At 40.6% G+C, this 15,797-nt stretch overlaps 1 protein-coding gene across 12 annotated transcripts in view; it reads right to left on the bottom strand.

Moving 5' to 3' along the window:
* Nucleotides 1-15,797, bottom strand: part of lrrc7 (leucine rich repeat containing 7) — a 107,709-nt gene that overhangs the window by 64,481 nt on the left and 27,431 nt on the right. For 11 of the 12 annotated variants that reach the window (XM_058638070.1, XM_058638063.1, XM_058638071.1 and 8 more), the window contains exon 1: nt 6,184-6,756. The exons of the other annotated variant lie outside the window; for it this stretch is intronic. In XM_058638070.1, coding sequence (XP_058494053.1) covers nt 6,184-6,208 — 25 coding nt within the window. In that variant the 5' untranslated portion in view covers nt 6,209-6,756. Of the gene's footprint in view, nt 1-6,183; nt 6,757-15,797 lie in introns of those variants that run through there. 12 annotated transcript variants of the gene reach the window in all.

Raw genomic sequence — 15,797 nt, 5'->3', positions numbered from 1 at the left:
TAGAATTTATGCATTTATAAACACAAGGCCCATACAAATATGCTCATGGATTTAAAACAGGAGGAGGAGGAAAGGTGGAGACAACTCAGAGGCGACTATGACACACACAAGCATTTGTGGAATCAGCAGAAACACACAAGGTCACACCATGTGACACCCTGGACAAGTGTGAAAGACTCAGCTATGCACAACATCCTCACTGAGTTTACGGTTCAGTGTGAAACACCTTGCTGCCAGTTTCTACAACAGCTAATCAGGGTCCCCGTGGTCCCCAAGTCCCTAAACTGTCAATTTGTCACCACACGTGTAAAAACGACATCATACAGTAATGTAAAATACACTCGACGGCCTCAGAACATGATCTAAACGTGTCTCAGCCACAGCCAGGAAATCCTGACTTGACTTGGCCCTGGTTCGTGTAACACACATACATCCTCCTCCTCTCTCATGTTTCTGTCACAATGGATGAAGATGTGTCCTTTTTTTTGTAAGACAGAAGAATACCAGAGGCTCCACAACATGACTATATCTTAAGAAAGACCACAGCTATGCATCCTAAAGCCAGAGGAATCATCCATCACTGCTGCAACAGGCTGTTCTGCACTTCAGGGTAGAAATGTGTCATTTTCTAAAAACAACGAAAGTTCGCTCAATAGATTATCCCAGCATTCAAAACAAAACAACTCAATCCTATAGAGACAGGTTAATATGTAACAAATCAAAAAGTCAATATTGATTCATTGATGGATTCTTTGTTCAAGCATCATTTCCTCGATCATCACCTTGACTGATCACCTAATCTATGTTCAGTAGAAAATGCCCAGCTGGCCCTTCAGAGATTTTTATTTTAACCAACAAATATGTTCGATCTGCAAGAAGAATAACAACAGAACCATTACAATATTAGCCCATTCTTGCTTTTTTTAACCATAAAAGGGCCAAAAATGTGCCCATTTTTCCAGAATAACTTTCAATCTTTGGCAGTTATTTACAATTTGCAGCGTGTTAAAACACTATTTTTAACAATTTAAAATGAAGAAAAACAAAAAGTTTTATTTCAAAAAAAATCTGTAACACCAGATTTGTGTGAAATCTGAAATTTCAACAGTATAAAATATATTTCAAATAACATTTGTTATGTGACTTTTGTGTATTCTCAATGTCCAAAAACAGGCCATAAAAGGGAAACTATGTACAGGTGTGTTTCCAGCTCTCTCCTCTCTGGCGACAAAGACGCTGATTCTCTGGCTTCCTGCAACAGCGCAAGCGAAATTACCATAACAACCACACGTTGACTTTGACGTGCAACTTCTCAGCTTTCAGAAACCGTTGGAATTTTTCCGATGGCACAAACCGTAGCGTAATGACGGTGACGCAAAGTGCGCTTCATCGATACGTTCGGTGTTAAAGGGTTAAGACTCCTTCCCATACAAGTAACACATACTTCACCCTCAAAAGGCAAAAACTATCCCTGCGAACATGAAGTAAAAGTTTCACATTTTCAACCGAATGTCATTTCCCTGTTAGTCCGCATGAGTCCCCAAATCTGTGAGTCGAGCCAAAAAACATTTATGTCACCCTTGAGAGAACAATGTGCATGATGCAACCATGGCAACATTGTTACCGAATGCTGGGGAAGGGACACAACAGATGCTCCCGTGAGGATTTGTACTCGCAGTGAAGGAATCATTAAAAAAAAGAAAAGAAAAATGAAAAAAATCGCATTAAGACAGTTGAATGAGCAAATAAGATAAATTTATCCCATGAGAGACAAGTGTGGATGGTTGTGTGTGTGTGTGTGTGTGTGTGTGTGGAAACAACAGAACAGAACATGCTGTGACAAACAGGATCATTTTCCTCCCTCCTCTACTCTTCCCTCTGCCTCCGTAAAAGAGCTCTGTTACATACATTTGCCACTTAAAATCACACATGATCACTGAAATCCACATCTCATCATAACCTTATTAACAAATGACAGGGTGATTGGTTCACCTGGTTCATCTTTTCATCCATAAAAACTCTTAAATGAGTGACAATTCCCTAGAAACTAAAGATATCAGTGTCCAAAAAGCACAAGTTATTCAACGCACTACGGCTCACGAGGCCGAAACACGACGATTACAGAAACTGTGATCCGTCTTCAATATCACGATTCAGTCTCCTCGTCGTAACCACACTGCAGATGTACTGGTATCTCTGCCCTTCTTTTCTCTCACTGGGTCTCTTTCCCTTGGCCCATCACCATGACGATGGGAGCCAGTTCCATGGATACAGTCACTAGGCAACCGGCAGCATCAACACCAGCACGACCAGCAGCAGCAGCAGCAGCAGCAGCAGCAGCAGAAGCAGCAGCGGCAGCGGTGTCCTGTCAGAGCTGTGCTGGAGCCTGAGTCAACCCTTCCTCGTCGAGCTGCATGCAAGTGTTATTCTTTGAGGAGGGGAAACGTTAATGCATTTATCGTGTTGCAAGATCTGAAGCTTAATTTAGACTGACGTGTGACTAAAATGGTAGAGTATATGTATGCATCTCTTACATGTCTTGTGTAAAAGTGTCGTAAAATATTGAAAGTTCACGACCACGTTGTCCTGCAGCCTAATGTTGTTTCATTTAAGCAGCAATCCAACCTGTCAGCTCACTATTTAATGCAGTACTGATGGTTGTATTTGAGAAGATAGATTTTGTGTATTTGCTGTAAAATTAGACATAAATTATCAGAGCAATAGCTGATTATGTTTATGAACATGACGTAATGAATGAACCAAACTAATTTGAGTGCAAATTGCACTTTAAAATTGCATTTTATGTGCACTAAAATATATCAAAAGTACCACTTTGCAAAACATGATGCTGTAGGATATATTCGTAGATTGTCCATGTGGAGCTGATTCGTCTGTTTTACTGTGTGTTTAAATCTATCTATCTATTGCAATGTAGTGAGAAAACTTCACTTAGTGAGTGCAGGAGCCATATGTCTCCTATATTTTTATTTGTGAGTTTCCCCCACAACCACTAGGGGTTTGAGTGTTTAATTTTGTAATGTGCCTGAGGCTGACACCGACCCCGGGGTCATGCTGGGTTATTTGAGTCACCTGTCACTTTACTCAGGTGTTGCTGATCGAGAGGCAAAAAGTTTTCTACATGTGCTCCGGTTTAAGTTTAGTTTTTGATTTGTTTATTGGAAATGGAAAAAATAATCAGGACAATAAAACGCTGATATAATTTCAGACACTAAGGAAGAACCTGGTTGTTATTTATATATATCAGCAGCCAGTAGCGCCACAGTATAAGACTGAGTCACTACAGTATAAGATTTAGTTGCTGCAGTATGAGACTTAGTCTTATACTGTATAAGACTTAGTAGCCGCAGTATAAGACTTAGTTGCCGCAGTATAAGACTAAGTCGCCAAAGTATAAGACTTAGTCGCCGCAGTATAAGACTTAGTCACTGCAGTATAAGACTTAGTCGCCTCAGTATAAGACTTAGTCACTGCAGTATAAGACTTAGTCACTACAGTATAAGACTTAGTCGCCAAAGTATAAGACTTAGTCGCTGCAGTATAAGACTTAGTCACTACAGTATAAGACTTAGTCGCCAAAGTATAAGACTTAGTCACTACAGTATAAGACTTAGTCGCCACAGTATAAGACTTAGTCGCCACAGTATAAGACTTAGTCGCCACAGTATAAGACTTAGTCGCATATGACTTAGTCGCCACAGTATAAGACTTAGTCGCATAAGACTTAGTAACTACAGTATAAGACTTAGTCGCATAAGACTTAGTCGCCAAAGTATAAGACTTAGTCACTACAGTATAAGACTTAGTCGCCACAGTATAAGACTTGGTCGCCACAGTATAAGACTTAGTCGCCACAGTATAAGACTTAGTCACTACAGTATAAGAGTTAGTCGCCACAGTATAAGACTTGGTCGCCACAGTATAAGACTTAGTCGCCACAGTATAAGACTTAGTCACTACAGTATAAGAGTTAGTCGCCACAGTATAAGACTTAGTCGCTACAGTATAAGACTTAGTCGCTACAGTATAAGACTTAGTCGCCACAGTATAAGACTTAGTCGCCAAAGTATAAGACTTAGTCACTACAGTATAAGACTTAGTCGCCAAAGTATAAGACTTAGTCACTACATTATAAGACTTAGTCGCCACAGTATAAGACTTAGTCGCATAAGACTTAGTCGCCAAAGTATAAGACTTAGTCACTACAGTATAAGACTTGGTCGCCACAGTATAAGACTTAGTCACTACGGTATAAGACTTAGTCGCCACAGTATAAGACTTAGTCACTACGGTACAAGACTTAGTCGCCAAAGTATAAGACTTAGTCACTACAGTATAAGACTTGGTCGCCACAGTATAAGACTTAGTCACTACGGTATAAGACTTAGTCGCCACAGTATAAGACTTAGTCACTACGGTACAAGACTTAGTTGCCACAGTATAAGACTTAGTCACTACAGGGAGGGCAAATTCTGTCTTTTACATATGTACGGGACAGTCATTGCGCTGGAACCATGTTGAAATATCCCTACACTTTGTTTTCCATTTAAGATTATGGGATTATACACTTTCATTATTAAATGTTTTATTTACTAAACCCTGCATTCTAGTTTAGATGCTCATAGTGTGTTTTGTATGATAAATAATGGGCAAAAATAACTATACAACTGGGATGAAGTAGTCCTATGAGAAGACTGTCACCCTGTCAAGACTGTAGCCTGCCTCTCACCTGGGATTGGTCCCAAAGTAGATATTGCATGGATGGATGGACTGATGGAAAGATAGAATAAAGTACTGCAGCGTAAAATAGAAATACACAAGTAGAGCAAAACTACTCTAGGTCAGACAGGAATTCAGTAAAAGTTCTCAGTTTAGTTGCCAACCACCTTTGGAACATATTTCCACCAAGTAATTCAACATAACTTGGGTGTAAATCACAGTCTCATCAGTCTCCTCAGAGTCCAGAAGCTGAGTTTGCCTCTGCCATGGCTTAAAAGCCCTAAGAATGATCTCAGCACACATTAAATGCACATAAAAAAGAGACGGCAGAGTCATTTTGGAAAATGAGACTGGTCTATAATTAAATATTCTGCACGAGCCTGCTTCTCTGTTCCCTCTGTGTGGCCAGAGAAACACACACATAATGGCCTGTTTGCACGAAATCACACTAAATAAGCCTATTTTGCGACGACTGCAGAGCCCTGCTGAAAGGAAATGTATTAATAGAACACATCTTAAGAGCAACGCTGTGCTGAGATGCTTTGAAATGCGTTGTATTGAAAATTGTAATTAAATATTCCCTTTGATTAGAAGAAGAAGAAGATGCAGCAGCAGCAGCAGCAGCTCCCCTTCTTCTTCTTCTTCCTTCCATGTGCATGTCGCTCTGGTGCAGGTCAGGGAGACACAGCCTGAAGACTTGGTCAGTGAGAGCACACCAGACATGCAATTATGGAACAAAAATTATGATCCAGAAAAAATGGAACACGTCAACCAGATGGAGCCCATATAACAAGCTGCAATAAAGCATTTAGCTGCACACGGTTAACAAGCCTTTGTCTTTACAAGCCTGAAACAAGCACTGATACAGTTAAATAATGACCAAGATATAGACTCATAACTACACTGCTCCAAGCTGCAATACAGTAGGTGTGTGTGTGTGTGTGTGTGTGTGTGTGTGTGTGTGTGTGTGGTAATATGTAAGCTATGAAGCTATCATGGAGCTGCTGGGGGCATCATATATGAATGACGCTGCATCATATATCAAGCACACACACACACACACACACAGTTTTCCTGCAGTCATGGCTGTTTCATTAGCTCATCACAAAGCAGGGGAAAGGGGCCTGAGGATGAGGTTGTGTATTCATGAAAGGATGAATTGTATGAAATGTGAATATTGCAGACACATAGCAGTGATGGACACACTACAGGGGTGCATTTAAACATGTGACAAAGACAGAACGTGAGGATATGATGGGATTGCTGCAGCACATTCAACCCTAATGTGCTGGACACTGTGTATTTAACATGTATATGTGTGTGTGTGTACATTAAGGTCACATGGGGTTCTCACAGTGTCCATATCAATGAGTGTTCATGAGGGGATGCCCATCATTAACAGCCTGGATGACAAATACTGCAGCAGGTCTGTACGTGTTGCCTTACGTTGTAAAGTCGAGTAGTTATCCATCTGTCAGGCTGCTGGTGGCGCGGATCCGGGTATTAAATCAATAATAATGATAAATAAATATATAAATAATAAATAAATAAATAAAAAAGGACTGGTGTTTCCCCTGTGGACGCCGCAGCACCGGACAGGATCTCAGGATCTACCGGTGGTGGTGATGTGAGGAGAGCAGCACAGGTGCCCGCCGCGCGCCCAGCCGCATCCTCATCAGTCCCCGCTGCTGGTCCACGACGCGCAGGGCGAGAGCGCGTTCACCGCCGCGGTAGTAGAGGAGTAGTGAGTCATTCCACGATCACTCAGTGAGGTTTAAATCCAAGTGGGTTACACGCACGCACGCGCACACACGCATGCACGCGCACGGCTGGCGGTTGGTTTCGTTACAAAGATAAAAAAAAAAATCCCAGATACAGGATCTCACAGCGGGGGGAGAGTGACGTGACTGTACCGGGGAAGCGGATCCGTTAACCGACAGAGATGCTCGGTGTCCTTCTTCCTTTCCTCTCCGTTACCGAGAAACCTGCTGCAGGAAGAACATTCAGCAGGAGCGTCTCCTCCCATCTGTCCCTCCGTACAGAGAGAGAGACACCGAGAGACACATACAGAGAGAGAGAGAGAGAGAGAGGTGGTGTGCGCGTGTGCCCGCTTTCGTGTACTATAAGCGTCAGTGTGCAATTCTATTTTGATTAATTTATTCATTTATTTGATTATTTTAAGTAAATTTTATAGTCACAAATCCAAAGTTTCAAGAAAAACGACAACTTTATTTGTTACCTCTTTATATTCTGCCATAAACACTGACCTTGTCAGAACCACCAGAACCATAACCTGGTCCTAGTGAGGCACAATCTCATTTCTGAGGAACTAGTGTTAAGTTTTGAGGACCAATATCTGAATTATGGTTAGCAGGGCTCTATGCGTTTTGGTGCCCTGGGTGGAAGAGTGTCCCCTTCGTCCACTGTCACAGTCCACAGGGGTTTCTATAGAAACACTAGAAACAGAGTTTTAAGTCAATTAAAACTATTGGAACATGTATATGAATGTCACACAGTCGTGCTGACCACAATAATAAACAAGTCATAAAACACTATATAGTATCGTGTTTGTAGTAGTACTGTCTATAGTGCAGTAGACGTATGGACTAAAATAAGATGATAGATAGTTTACATAGTAATAAATAAAAAAATAAAATAAATAAATATAGTAAATGGTTAAATAAAAAAAATACTGTTACATTACAGATTATTTAAATTTGACACGCCTGAACTTACATACACACTCTATTTCTGTCTTAACTATATGTATGTATATACTATATGTTCATTTGTGGTTGTCCGGTGCCTCTCCAGTAGATGGCGACTGCCTATAGGGCCCATGCCTAGAGCCGGCTCTGGTGGTTAAGTTAAATTTAGGGTTAGATATTAATTGGTTATGGTTAAAGTTAGGGATAACACTTTGTTTAGGCTGTGCAAAGAACAACATCTGTGCAAACCTCTGTGTTTGTGTATTTGAGAGACTCTGGTTTTCCACTGTCTGTTGTGATTGAGTCCAACTCAAGTGATATGGATGGATAAAAAGTCATGACAGTTATGACTGCAGTGTTGTGATAGCAGAGGAGACCTTTTATTTGTGATGACCAATGATACTTGAGCCTTAAAGGGTTTTTGAAGTGGACTCTGTGTGTTTGAGTTACTGACATACAACCGGTCATGATGTCACCCAGGAGAACTCCTGTTTTGAAGCCTTCACATATGTGTGTGATGCCATGTTGAAGTTTTGCAAACGGATGTTACATGCTCCCCCCTAATAGCTATACAATATATTTCAATTGTGTAACAGCTTCCTGGCTAAACAAAATGGGAGATACCAATATCGGCAGCTGTAAAACCAGCTCTGTCAAAAAATGTACCACCTATTTATTTTATTTTGTAGGGCAATTGGGATAAAATGGTGGCAACCATGTTATATTTGGATATTCTCTTATATATGAGAGTTCATTTCACATGTGTCATAAGCTTCCTGGCTAAATAAAATTAGGGATGCACATCTTGGCAGCTGTAAAACCACCTCTGCTGAAAAATGCACCCCCTGTTTATGTTATTTTGTAAATCATTTGGGAGAAAATGGTGGTGCTCATGTTATATTTGGATATCCTCTTGCATATAACAATAAATTTCACATGTGCTTCTTGGCTAAATAAAGTGGAGGATGCAAATCTCGGCAGCTGTAAAAACCAGCTCTGCCAAAAAATGCACCCCTTGTTTATTTTATTTAGTAGAGCATTTAGGGAAAATGGTGGTGTTCATGTTATTTTTTGGTTATCCTCTCATATATGAGAGTTAAGTTAACCTGTATCATAAGCTTCCTGGCTAAATAATAATAACAGAAGATTAACTTTTTTGCCAGGTGACGGCAGCCGCCAGCACCAAATGTCACACACGCCCAAAGTCAAGCTTTAAAGCAACATAATTGTGAGTCCAGCCTCAGTGTGAGCTCAGTGGCAAAAATGCTTCTCAGACTCAGTAGCCCACTGAGTGGCAGGTCACCCACAGGCAGCATGGGGCCAATTAAATTCTCCTGGTTTCCTTTACAAAATCAATCTGTGATGAGTCAATAGATCAACTTAACAGACATGTTTGTTCCGTCTTAACTGTGAAGCAACAGCTGTACTTATCTGCAATGGATTATCGCCTCAGCTCAGAGCTTCACGCCGTTTCACGCCGATGTGGCAGAATCACCTTTGTTGCTTATTTAAACAACCAGCTGCAGAGAATCGTTGGCATTCATGTTGCATTTATGGCCACCCTTCGGACATTCGCTGTTTTATTTAGCTCAATATTTGGTCCCCACCAAATCCGGAGGGATATATCTGACTCTCGAGCAGTGTCCACTATGTTCAGCAGCGAGTCTCCATCCATTTTGGTTCATTTGCTGCCGTTTGGTGGCGAGCAGGTGGTGTGTTGGGGTTTTTTGGACCTTGTCTCTGAAAGCAGCTGCCTGATGCAGCAAATAATGATGCTACTGGAGCAGCGAGAGTGAACAAGAACGCTATCAGCTGCACGGATAAACAAGTAGCTCACACCACCAAAACTGGGAATGTTTGAGTCATTGTATTATTAAAAATATGGCTGATGAAGAGCGAAACAAACTCAGACATGCTGGTGACTTTTCTGCCCTGGGACCTAAAGGCCACTCTGTTTCCTGTAGATCATTGGCAGTGGGCAACACTTGTGAGGTACACAATCATTTACTATGGATTTAGTACTTAGGGATGTCAGGCAGAAACACTGGAATAAATTTGTGTTGAGAAGGTCAAAGTGGTTGCTGCTTATGAGCCCTGGAGGACAACACTTAACCTACAACAACTGATCCAGTGAAGCCACTCGGAGGCCAACACATCACCAGAAAGCGTCCAGATATAAACATGTGTGAGCACAGAGCAATACATCCCTGGAAAGCAGAGCATTTATGCACAACAGACCTCCTTAAACAAAGGTCAAACTATAAAGAAATAATGGAATGAAAACAATCATGGGTCTCACATTGCGACAGGATCTTTCATGTGCTTTCCACACTTCTCCCTCCCAATTATCTCTCTTCATTTGATGCTAAGATAAACAGCCGCTTTCCAAAAGGGCAATTTACATCCAAACAGATAATAAATGATACTATAGGAGAAGTACTGGCAGGCGTAGACCAGTTGTGTGGGAGGTCGTGACAGCAACGGAATAACAATTAGATTGACTTGTAATCAATTTTTTTCATAGGAACGTCCAGTGCCTGTCGATGTGTGGCACTGTTACACGAATTGCTGCCATTTGGGCAATGGACTCTATTTATAGACGCTCAAATGTAACAGTCACTGTCATGTTACACTTACACGTCCTGCGCCCTGAAAACACACTGAAATACACACACCACACAAGTTTGAAGTTGACTGGATAGACAGATTTTCATTGGGATAAATAGGATATGGAAGGATATTCATCCATCCATCAATTTTCTACCACTTTATCCTCCACATGAGTGTCGTGGGGGGTGCAGTGCCAATCTCAGCTGACACAGGGCGATAGGCCGGGTACAGATGGACAGATCACAGGGACATATAGAGACAAACAACCTTTTGTCGTAGCAATTATGAAGCTGCAGTGCTCATTTTAACGGCTTAAACTGACCCCTTTACAAAATGTCACAGTCAACCCTCAGCTCTACTTCTTCTTCTTCTTCTTCTTCTTCTTCTTCTTCTTCTTCCCCTGAGCTTATCTCATCTCTTACAAACTGACATTGTAGCCATTGCACCATCTGTGCCAGTTGGCAGCAGCCAACCCAAGGTCCAGTTAATCCCAGATGAGGGAGGTTTTGGGAATCTACAAGATTAACCGAGTTTAACAAGAGTCTGTGAGAACGCATGGAAGCATTGCCAACAATCACTCTTTCCCCTCATCATCATTGTCTTCATCAGCATCTTCTTTACCCTTAGGAACTTAAAAGCTTTGTTTGGGGATTTTTTTCACTTTTAGGAACAGCTTGTTGAACATCTGGGATTTCATTTGTTGCTTAGCAACAGCACTAGCCAAATTTAGACGGCCTTGGGCTTTTTAGCAAAAGTATGGAGAAAAAGTTTTGTTTTCAAATCAAGATGTCCGACAATAAAGTGGTCTTCTTTTTAAAAAGGTAAAAAAAAGGGCATTTTTTGAAATGATTTAAGTTTCCAAAGGCGTCGTGTCGTTACGATGTAATGGGATCTGAAAACACATGCCATCCAATAGAGTAGTTTCCTTACGCAGAGCTGCGCACTCATGCATTTGATGTGTTTGATTACAGAGGTGTATTACATTACCACCGTTTCATAAAAGCAGCGAGTCTCCCGAGGCCGGGATTTACAAGTGATTTAAAATCAATAAGAGCAGAGCTTTACTGCACTTCATGTCCTGTCTTTTTAGAACAGACTGCTGCTTCTCAAAAAACCTTGGCCACAAATATAAAATACATACTTTGCCGCTTAATGTCCACGTGTATAAAACATGATTAACCTAATTAACGACCGACACGATAAAGCAGTGCCGCAAATATTTGATCCCCCACCTCCCTCTGTTATAATAAGAACCAAGGCTATATTGTCACACATAAACAAATATGATAATTAATTCCACTTGTTAGTTGCAAAGGTATTATCTGACACTTCCTGATTCCAGACATTGGATGGATCTCTCAGAGGTAGGTATCGGTTTCCATAGAAACATTCATTAAATAGCTTGAACTGTAGAAAAAAATACAAATAAAACAATTAAATTCCATTATTAATATCATTATTAATAACCAGAAGGAGCAACTTCACCAGCTGCTTTCAAAAAAGTGCAGATGGTGCATAACTCCAAATCTTACCTCTCCGAAATGTCCAAAGATCCTGATGTGTAATCATTCTCTGGAGTATCAAATCAAATCTAATTTCAAACATACAGTAGATAATCTATAAATAGTAAGGCAGAAACCTTACAATATTATGGAGAGAAGCAAAACCAGAGTCGGAGATGTGCAGCATCTGCCTCGACAGGTTGGGGTGAAAGGAAAAATAAAACTATAAAACACTTCAAATCAAATCAGAGCGCACAAACAGAAGAGCACACCAGTGTCCAGTAGCAAGGTACAGTGTATCAATATGTATTCACACTATACAATGTTCACATGAACATATGAACACTACGATGATGCATGTAGGTGAACAGAACCCTATATATTTTCTATAATTCATACATTCATGAATAAGTGAAATGAGATTATAATGTGATTCATTCAGACACTCAACTCAACCCCCCCCCCCCCCCACAAACACACACACTCCCCTTAGCTTCAAAAGCAAAACAAGAGATGTATCTTTGCCTTGTGCAAAGGTCAGCGGATGTTTGTTTGCTTCATTTAAAGACGCCTGTTCACATGTGAGGCGCTTGCATACAGGACGAGTGGTTAACTTGAAACGTGTCCCTTTAATCTGATTCTTCAAGTGCGAAGCAATAACGAGCCAAGAATACGACAATAACTGATCAGAGTCGGACTACGGAGAAGACAAGAGCAGAGCAGAACGGAGAGCATCGTTGTCCCGCAGTCGTCTTCCTGCCAATGATATGAAATGTCCATGGTTGCTATGGAAACGCAGTTTCACGAATTGCTGTGCATTTCTTTTTTTCCTCCCTGTAAGTTGTAAAGCTGTCTTGTGCACGGTGCCCATTACTGTCTATATTGTATGTCTTATGATGAGTTCAGTATTAGGTGTGGGAACAAACCGAGTTTTAGTCTGCTCCCACTGAGATGAGTAACTGGCTGGCTGGTTAGTTGGCTGCCAGAGCGGCGAGATGAGCGGGCTGATGACGGACAGACACGACCGGGGGAGACGGGAATTACCTGGGATTACTTGGCAGGTAGGAGCTGGTATTTCGATGGCATGGTGAGCTGGTGCACTGTGAACAGAGTGGGATGTAAACGCAGGTCCACATTAGTGACTCGAATCAATTGACGTGTTGATTATTGCAGGGACGTAGGCTGACAGGAACCATGATGTGTTGGTGGGACCTGTTTTTTTTTTTTTTCTATTACATGACCTTACTGAGGCAGCTGTGGGTAGAGCAGGTGTCGTCCACGCAGAAGGTCAGATGTTTGATATTCCTGATGTGTTCCTGCAGAAACTTTACCCCAAACGTGGTTGTGACGGCAGAATGAGAACGTGAGTAAAGCGTGATCGCAAAAGCTCTATAGATACAAACCTGGTATATATAACCTCAACATCTGCGATGTCTTCCGTTTCCCTGTAAAAAAAGAAAAAGCCACCTCTTCTTCATATGCCATGTTCCTGTGCCTCGCTCTGCGTGAGTCTGCGAGTATGTTCAGCCTCCATATACTGCATTATGCCTTATATGACATTTTGTGAATGGGTGTTGCTAGGTAACTAGAGTGAAGTAAAGTGTGACAACGAGGTTCTTGTATTTAGGGTGATTAAAAATAATGGAAGCTGCGGCGTTAAGCAGTGACAGTCTCTTCTGAGGAGAAAACACTATTTTTGTATCAAACCAGACGATGAAAGATGTGTGCCACGTTACAGAAAAGCATCAATGAAGAAACATTAAATCTAAAAACGAGAACTTGTTTTGTGGGTTAAATTGGATTTATACTATATTTGGTATCTACAGCAAGTAAAGGGAGTAGATTTCGCTTAAATCAGTCAAAATATGTTGCTATGTCACAGCATTAACAACCTGTTTTAATCAAGTGGATAATCAGTATGTACGACTTTCTTACAGTTACTTACTCGAGTCGACCATTTTGATTTCGGACCTAAGATTATATAAGTTAAACCAAAACTGTTTAAATTCAAATCCTGCAAATGAAATGGTAAAAACTTGACCTTTAAAATGATAAATGATGAACCGCACAGTATCCACATGTTTAACAAATGTTTCACTCATAAAATAATAATAATAATAATAATAATAATAATAATAACAAAAAAAAAGCAGTTAATCAGTATGTGAACACACACTCCTATAACGTATAGCACAAACTTGTGCTATAAGTGTCCAGAAAACGTGTGTGTGTGTGTTTTACATGTATGTAACACCTGATTACCTGCCGATCACGCCCACTCTGCTCAGTACAGTCATTCTCGTGATGGATTATGGGTAATATATAACGTAGTCAAAGTTCTGGAAATGAATTGTGTCGTCCGTATATTTATCTCCCTCTCTGTCTGCTCAGTGATGTTCATCAAATGCCCCCGTGAACTTTGGAACACACCCTCCCTTAGATATCAGGGATATTTTTGAAAGAAGACTTAAAACTCCTCTAAAATCTTTTTACTCTAGCCTTTAACTAGCTCCTCTTTATGTTTTGCTGTTGTACTTGCTTTTTAAATTTCACTTTCCTTTTATTGTGAAGCACTTTGAGCTGCAATCCTTGAATGAAAGATACTACTATCATTATTATTATTATTAGCGTTGTTATTATTATTATTATCATCATGTTCGTCTTGTTTGCCAGGGTTCTGTAGTTTCTCTTATCACTTACTATTTAAACTTTCCTGTTCCTTGAACCTATACTGTGTACATTAGATTTTACCATTAGGACTCTGGGTGACTCGATATATGTCTGGATTTCTGTCTCCTCCTCCTTCTCACACTGTACCTCACACATTTTGCCTCTCACTTCTTTGCCTCCTCTCCCTTCTTTGCCTCCTCTCCTTACTTGCGTCAGCATTTCTGCCTGCTGATGAATATATGAATGAGATTAAAACAGCCTCTATCTCTCTCTATCTCTCTCTCTCTCTGCATCCAGTGCACAAGACATAAACATTTTATCGTTTCCATTTCAGCAGTGTGAATCTCTGAATGTGCACTGAATCCGAAATCTCCATCTTCGTTGGTTATTTTAGTTTTGCAGTTTTTTGGGGTTTTTTGCTTTAAGGAAACTTTAAATTGCAGAGTGGAAACCACGTAACGAGGAGAGGACAGTGGACTCCCGGTCGACATACACTGTGTGTGTGTATGTGTGTGGTTCCCTGCTTTAAATCAACGCAACAAGTAAATGATGCAACTAACAAGCTGGGTTTTTCCTCTCCCCTCCCCTCTCTTCAATGTTTATAACAGGAGTATTGCTGTATATAACGCACACAGGGAACGTGCAGTTGTAAACTGCGTTTCTCAGACCCTGAAGGTATAATTGGCCCTTAACTCCAGGAAACTGAGGGATAGATGGGGGGGATTAGGGATAAAGCCGGAGGATTGATAGAAGGAACAGATGCAAACCTCCTGGAGAAGCTCGAGGAAATCAATCAGTGTGAAGAAAAGAGAAAACACAGATGTTTACAGGAAGACGGATGCTGCGAGGCAAAGACAGGCGAAGTGTCGCTTTAAACCTTAAACTTTACCCTCCCTCTTCCTCTCGCTTATCCTGCCTTTTTGTTTCTCTCTCTCTCTCTCTCCCTCACTTTACTGTCTGCTCTCTGTTGCCATGGCAACCACTCCTGTCATCACTAAGGAAGAGAGCATACCTAAGGGGAGGAAGAAAAGACAGCAGAGGGGCAAATTAAGAGATGAGAATGGAAAGAGAACAAATGGATTATTTCTTGATTCTTGATGTTATTGAACATTTCATTCTCCTCTATATTTTAGGTGGAAGGAGGAAAAATAAACCAATGAATGGCAGGAAATTGTTTCTTAAATGTCTTTAAGAATGTAGTGGACTTGCACTATGATGTCATCGCTGTCCAATATGTTGGATAATATTCAAATAAAAGTTGATATATGAGATCATTTTAGGCAACAGGTAAATTACAAAATCCACTGTTGATGATTTAAACTTAATTCGAGAATAAAGTCGTAATCCTTCGAGAATAAAGTCGTAATCTTGTGAGAATAAAGTCGTAATATTATGAGAATAAAGTCATAATCCTTCGAGAATAAAGTCATAACATTATGAGAATAAAGTCGTAATCTCTCGAGAATAAAGTCGTAATTTTATGAGAATAAAGTCGTAATATTATGAGAAATGAAGTCGTAATATTATGAGAATAAAGTCTTAATCTTATGAGAATAAAGTCGTAATATTA

This window comes from Solea solea, chromosome 9 (assembly GCF_958295425.1).
Source record: "Solea solea chromosome 9, fSolSol10.1, whole genome shotgun sequence".
NCBI lineage: Eukaryota > Metazoa > Chordata > Actinopteri > Pleuronectiformes > Soleidae > Solea > Solea solea.
This window is presented reverse-complemented; position numbering and strand designations above follow the sequence as displayed.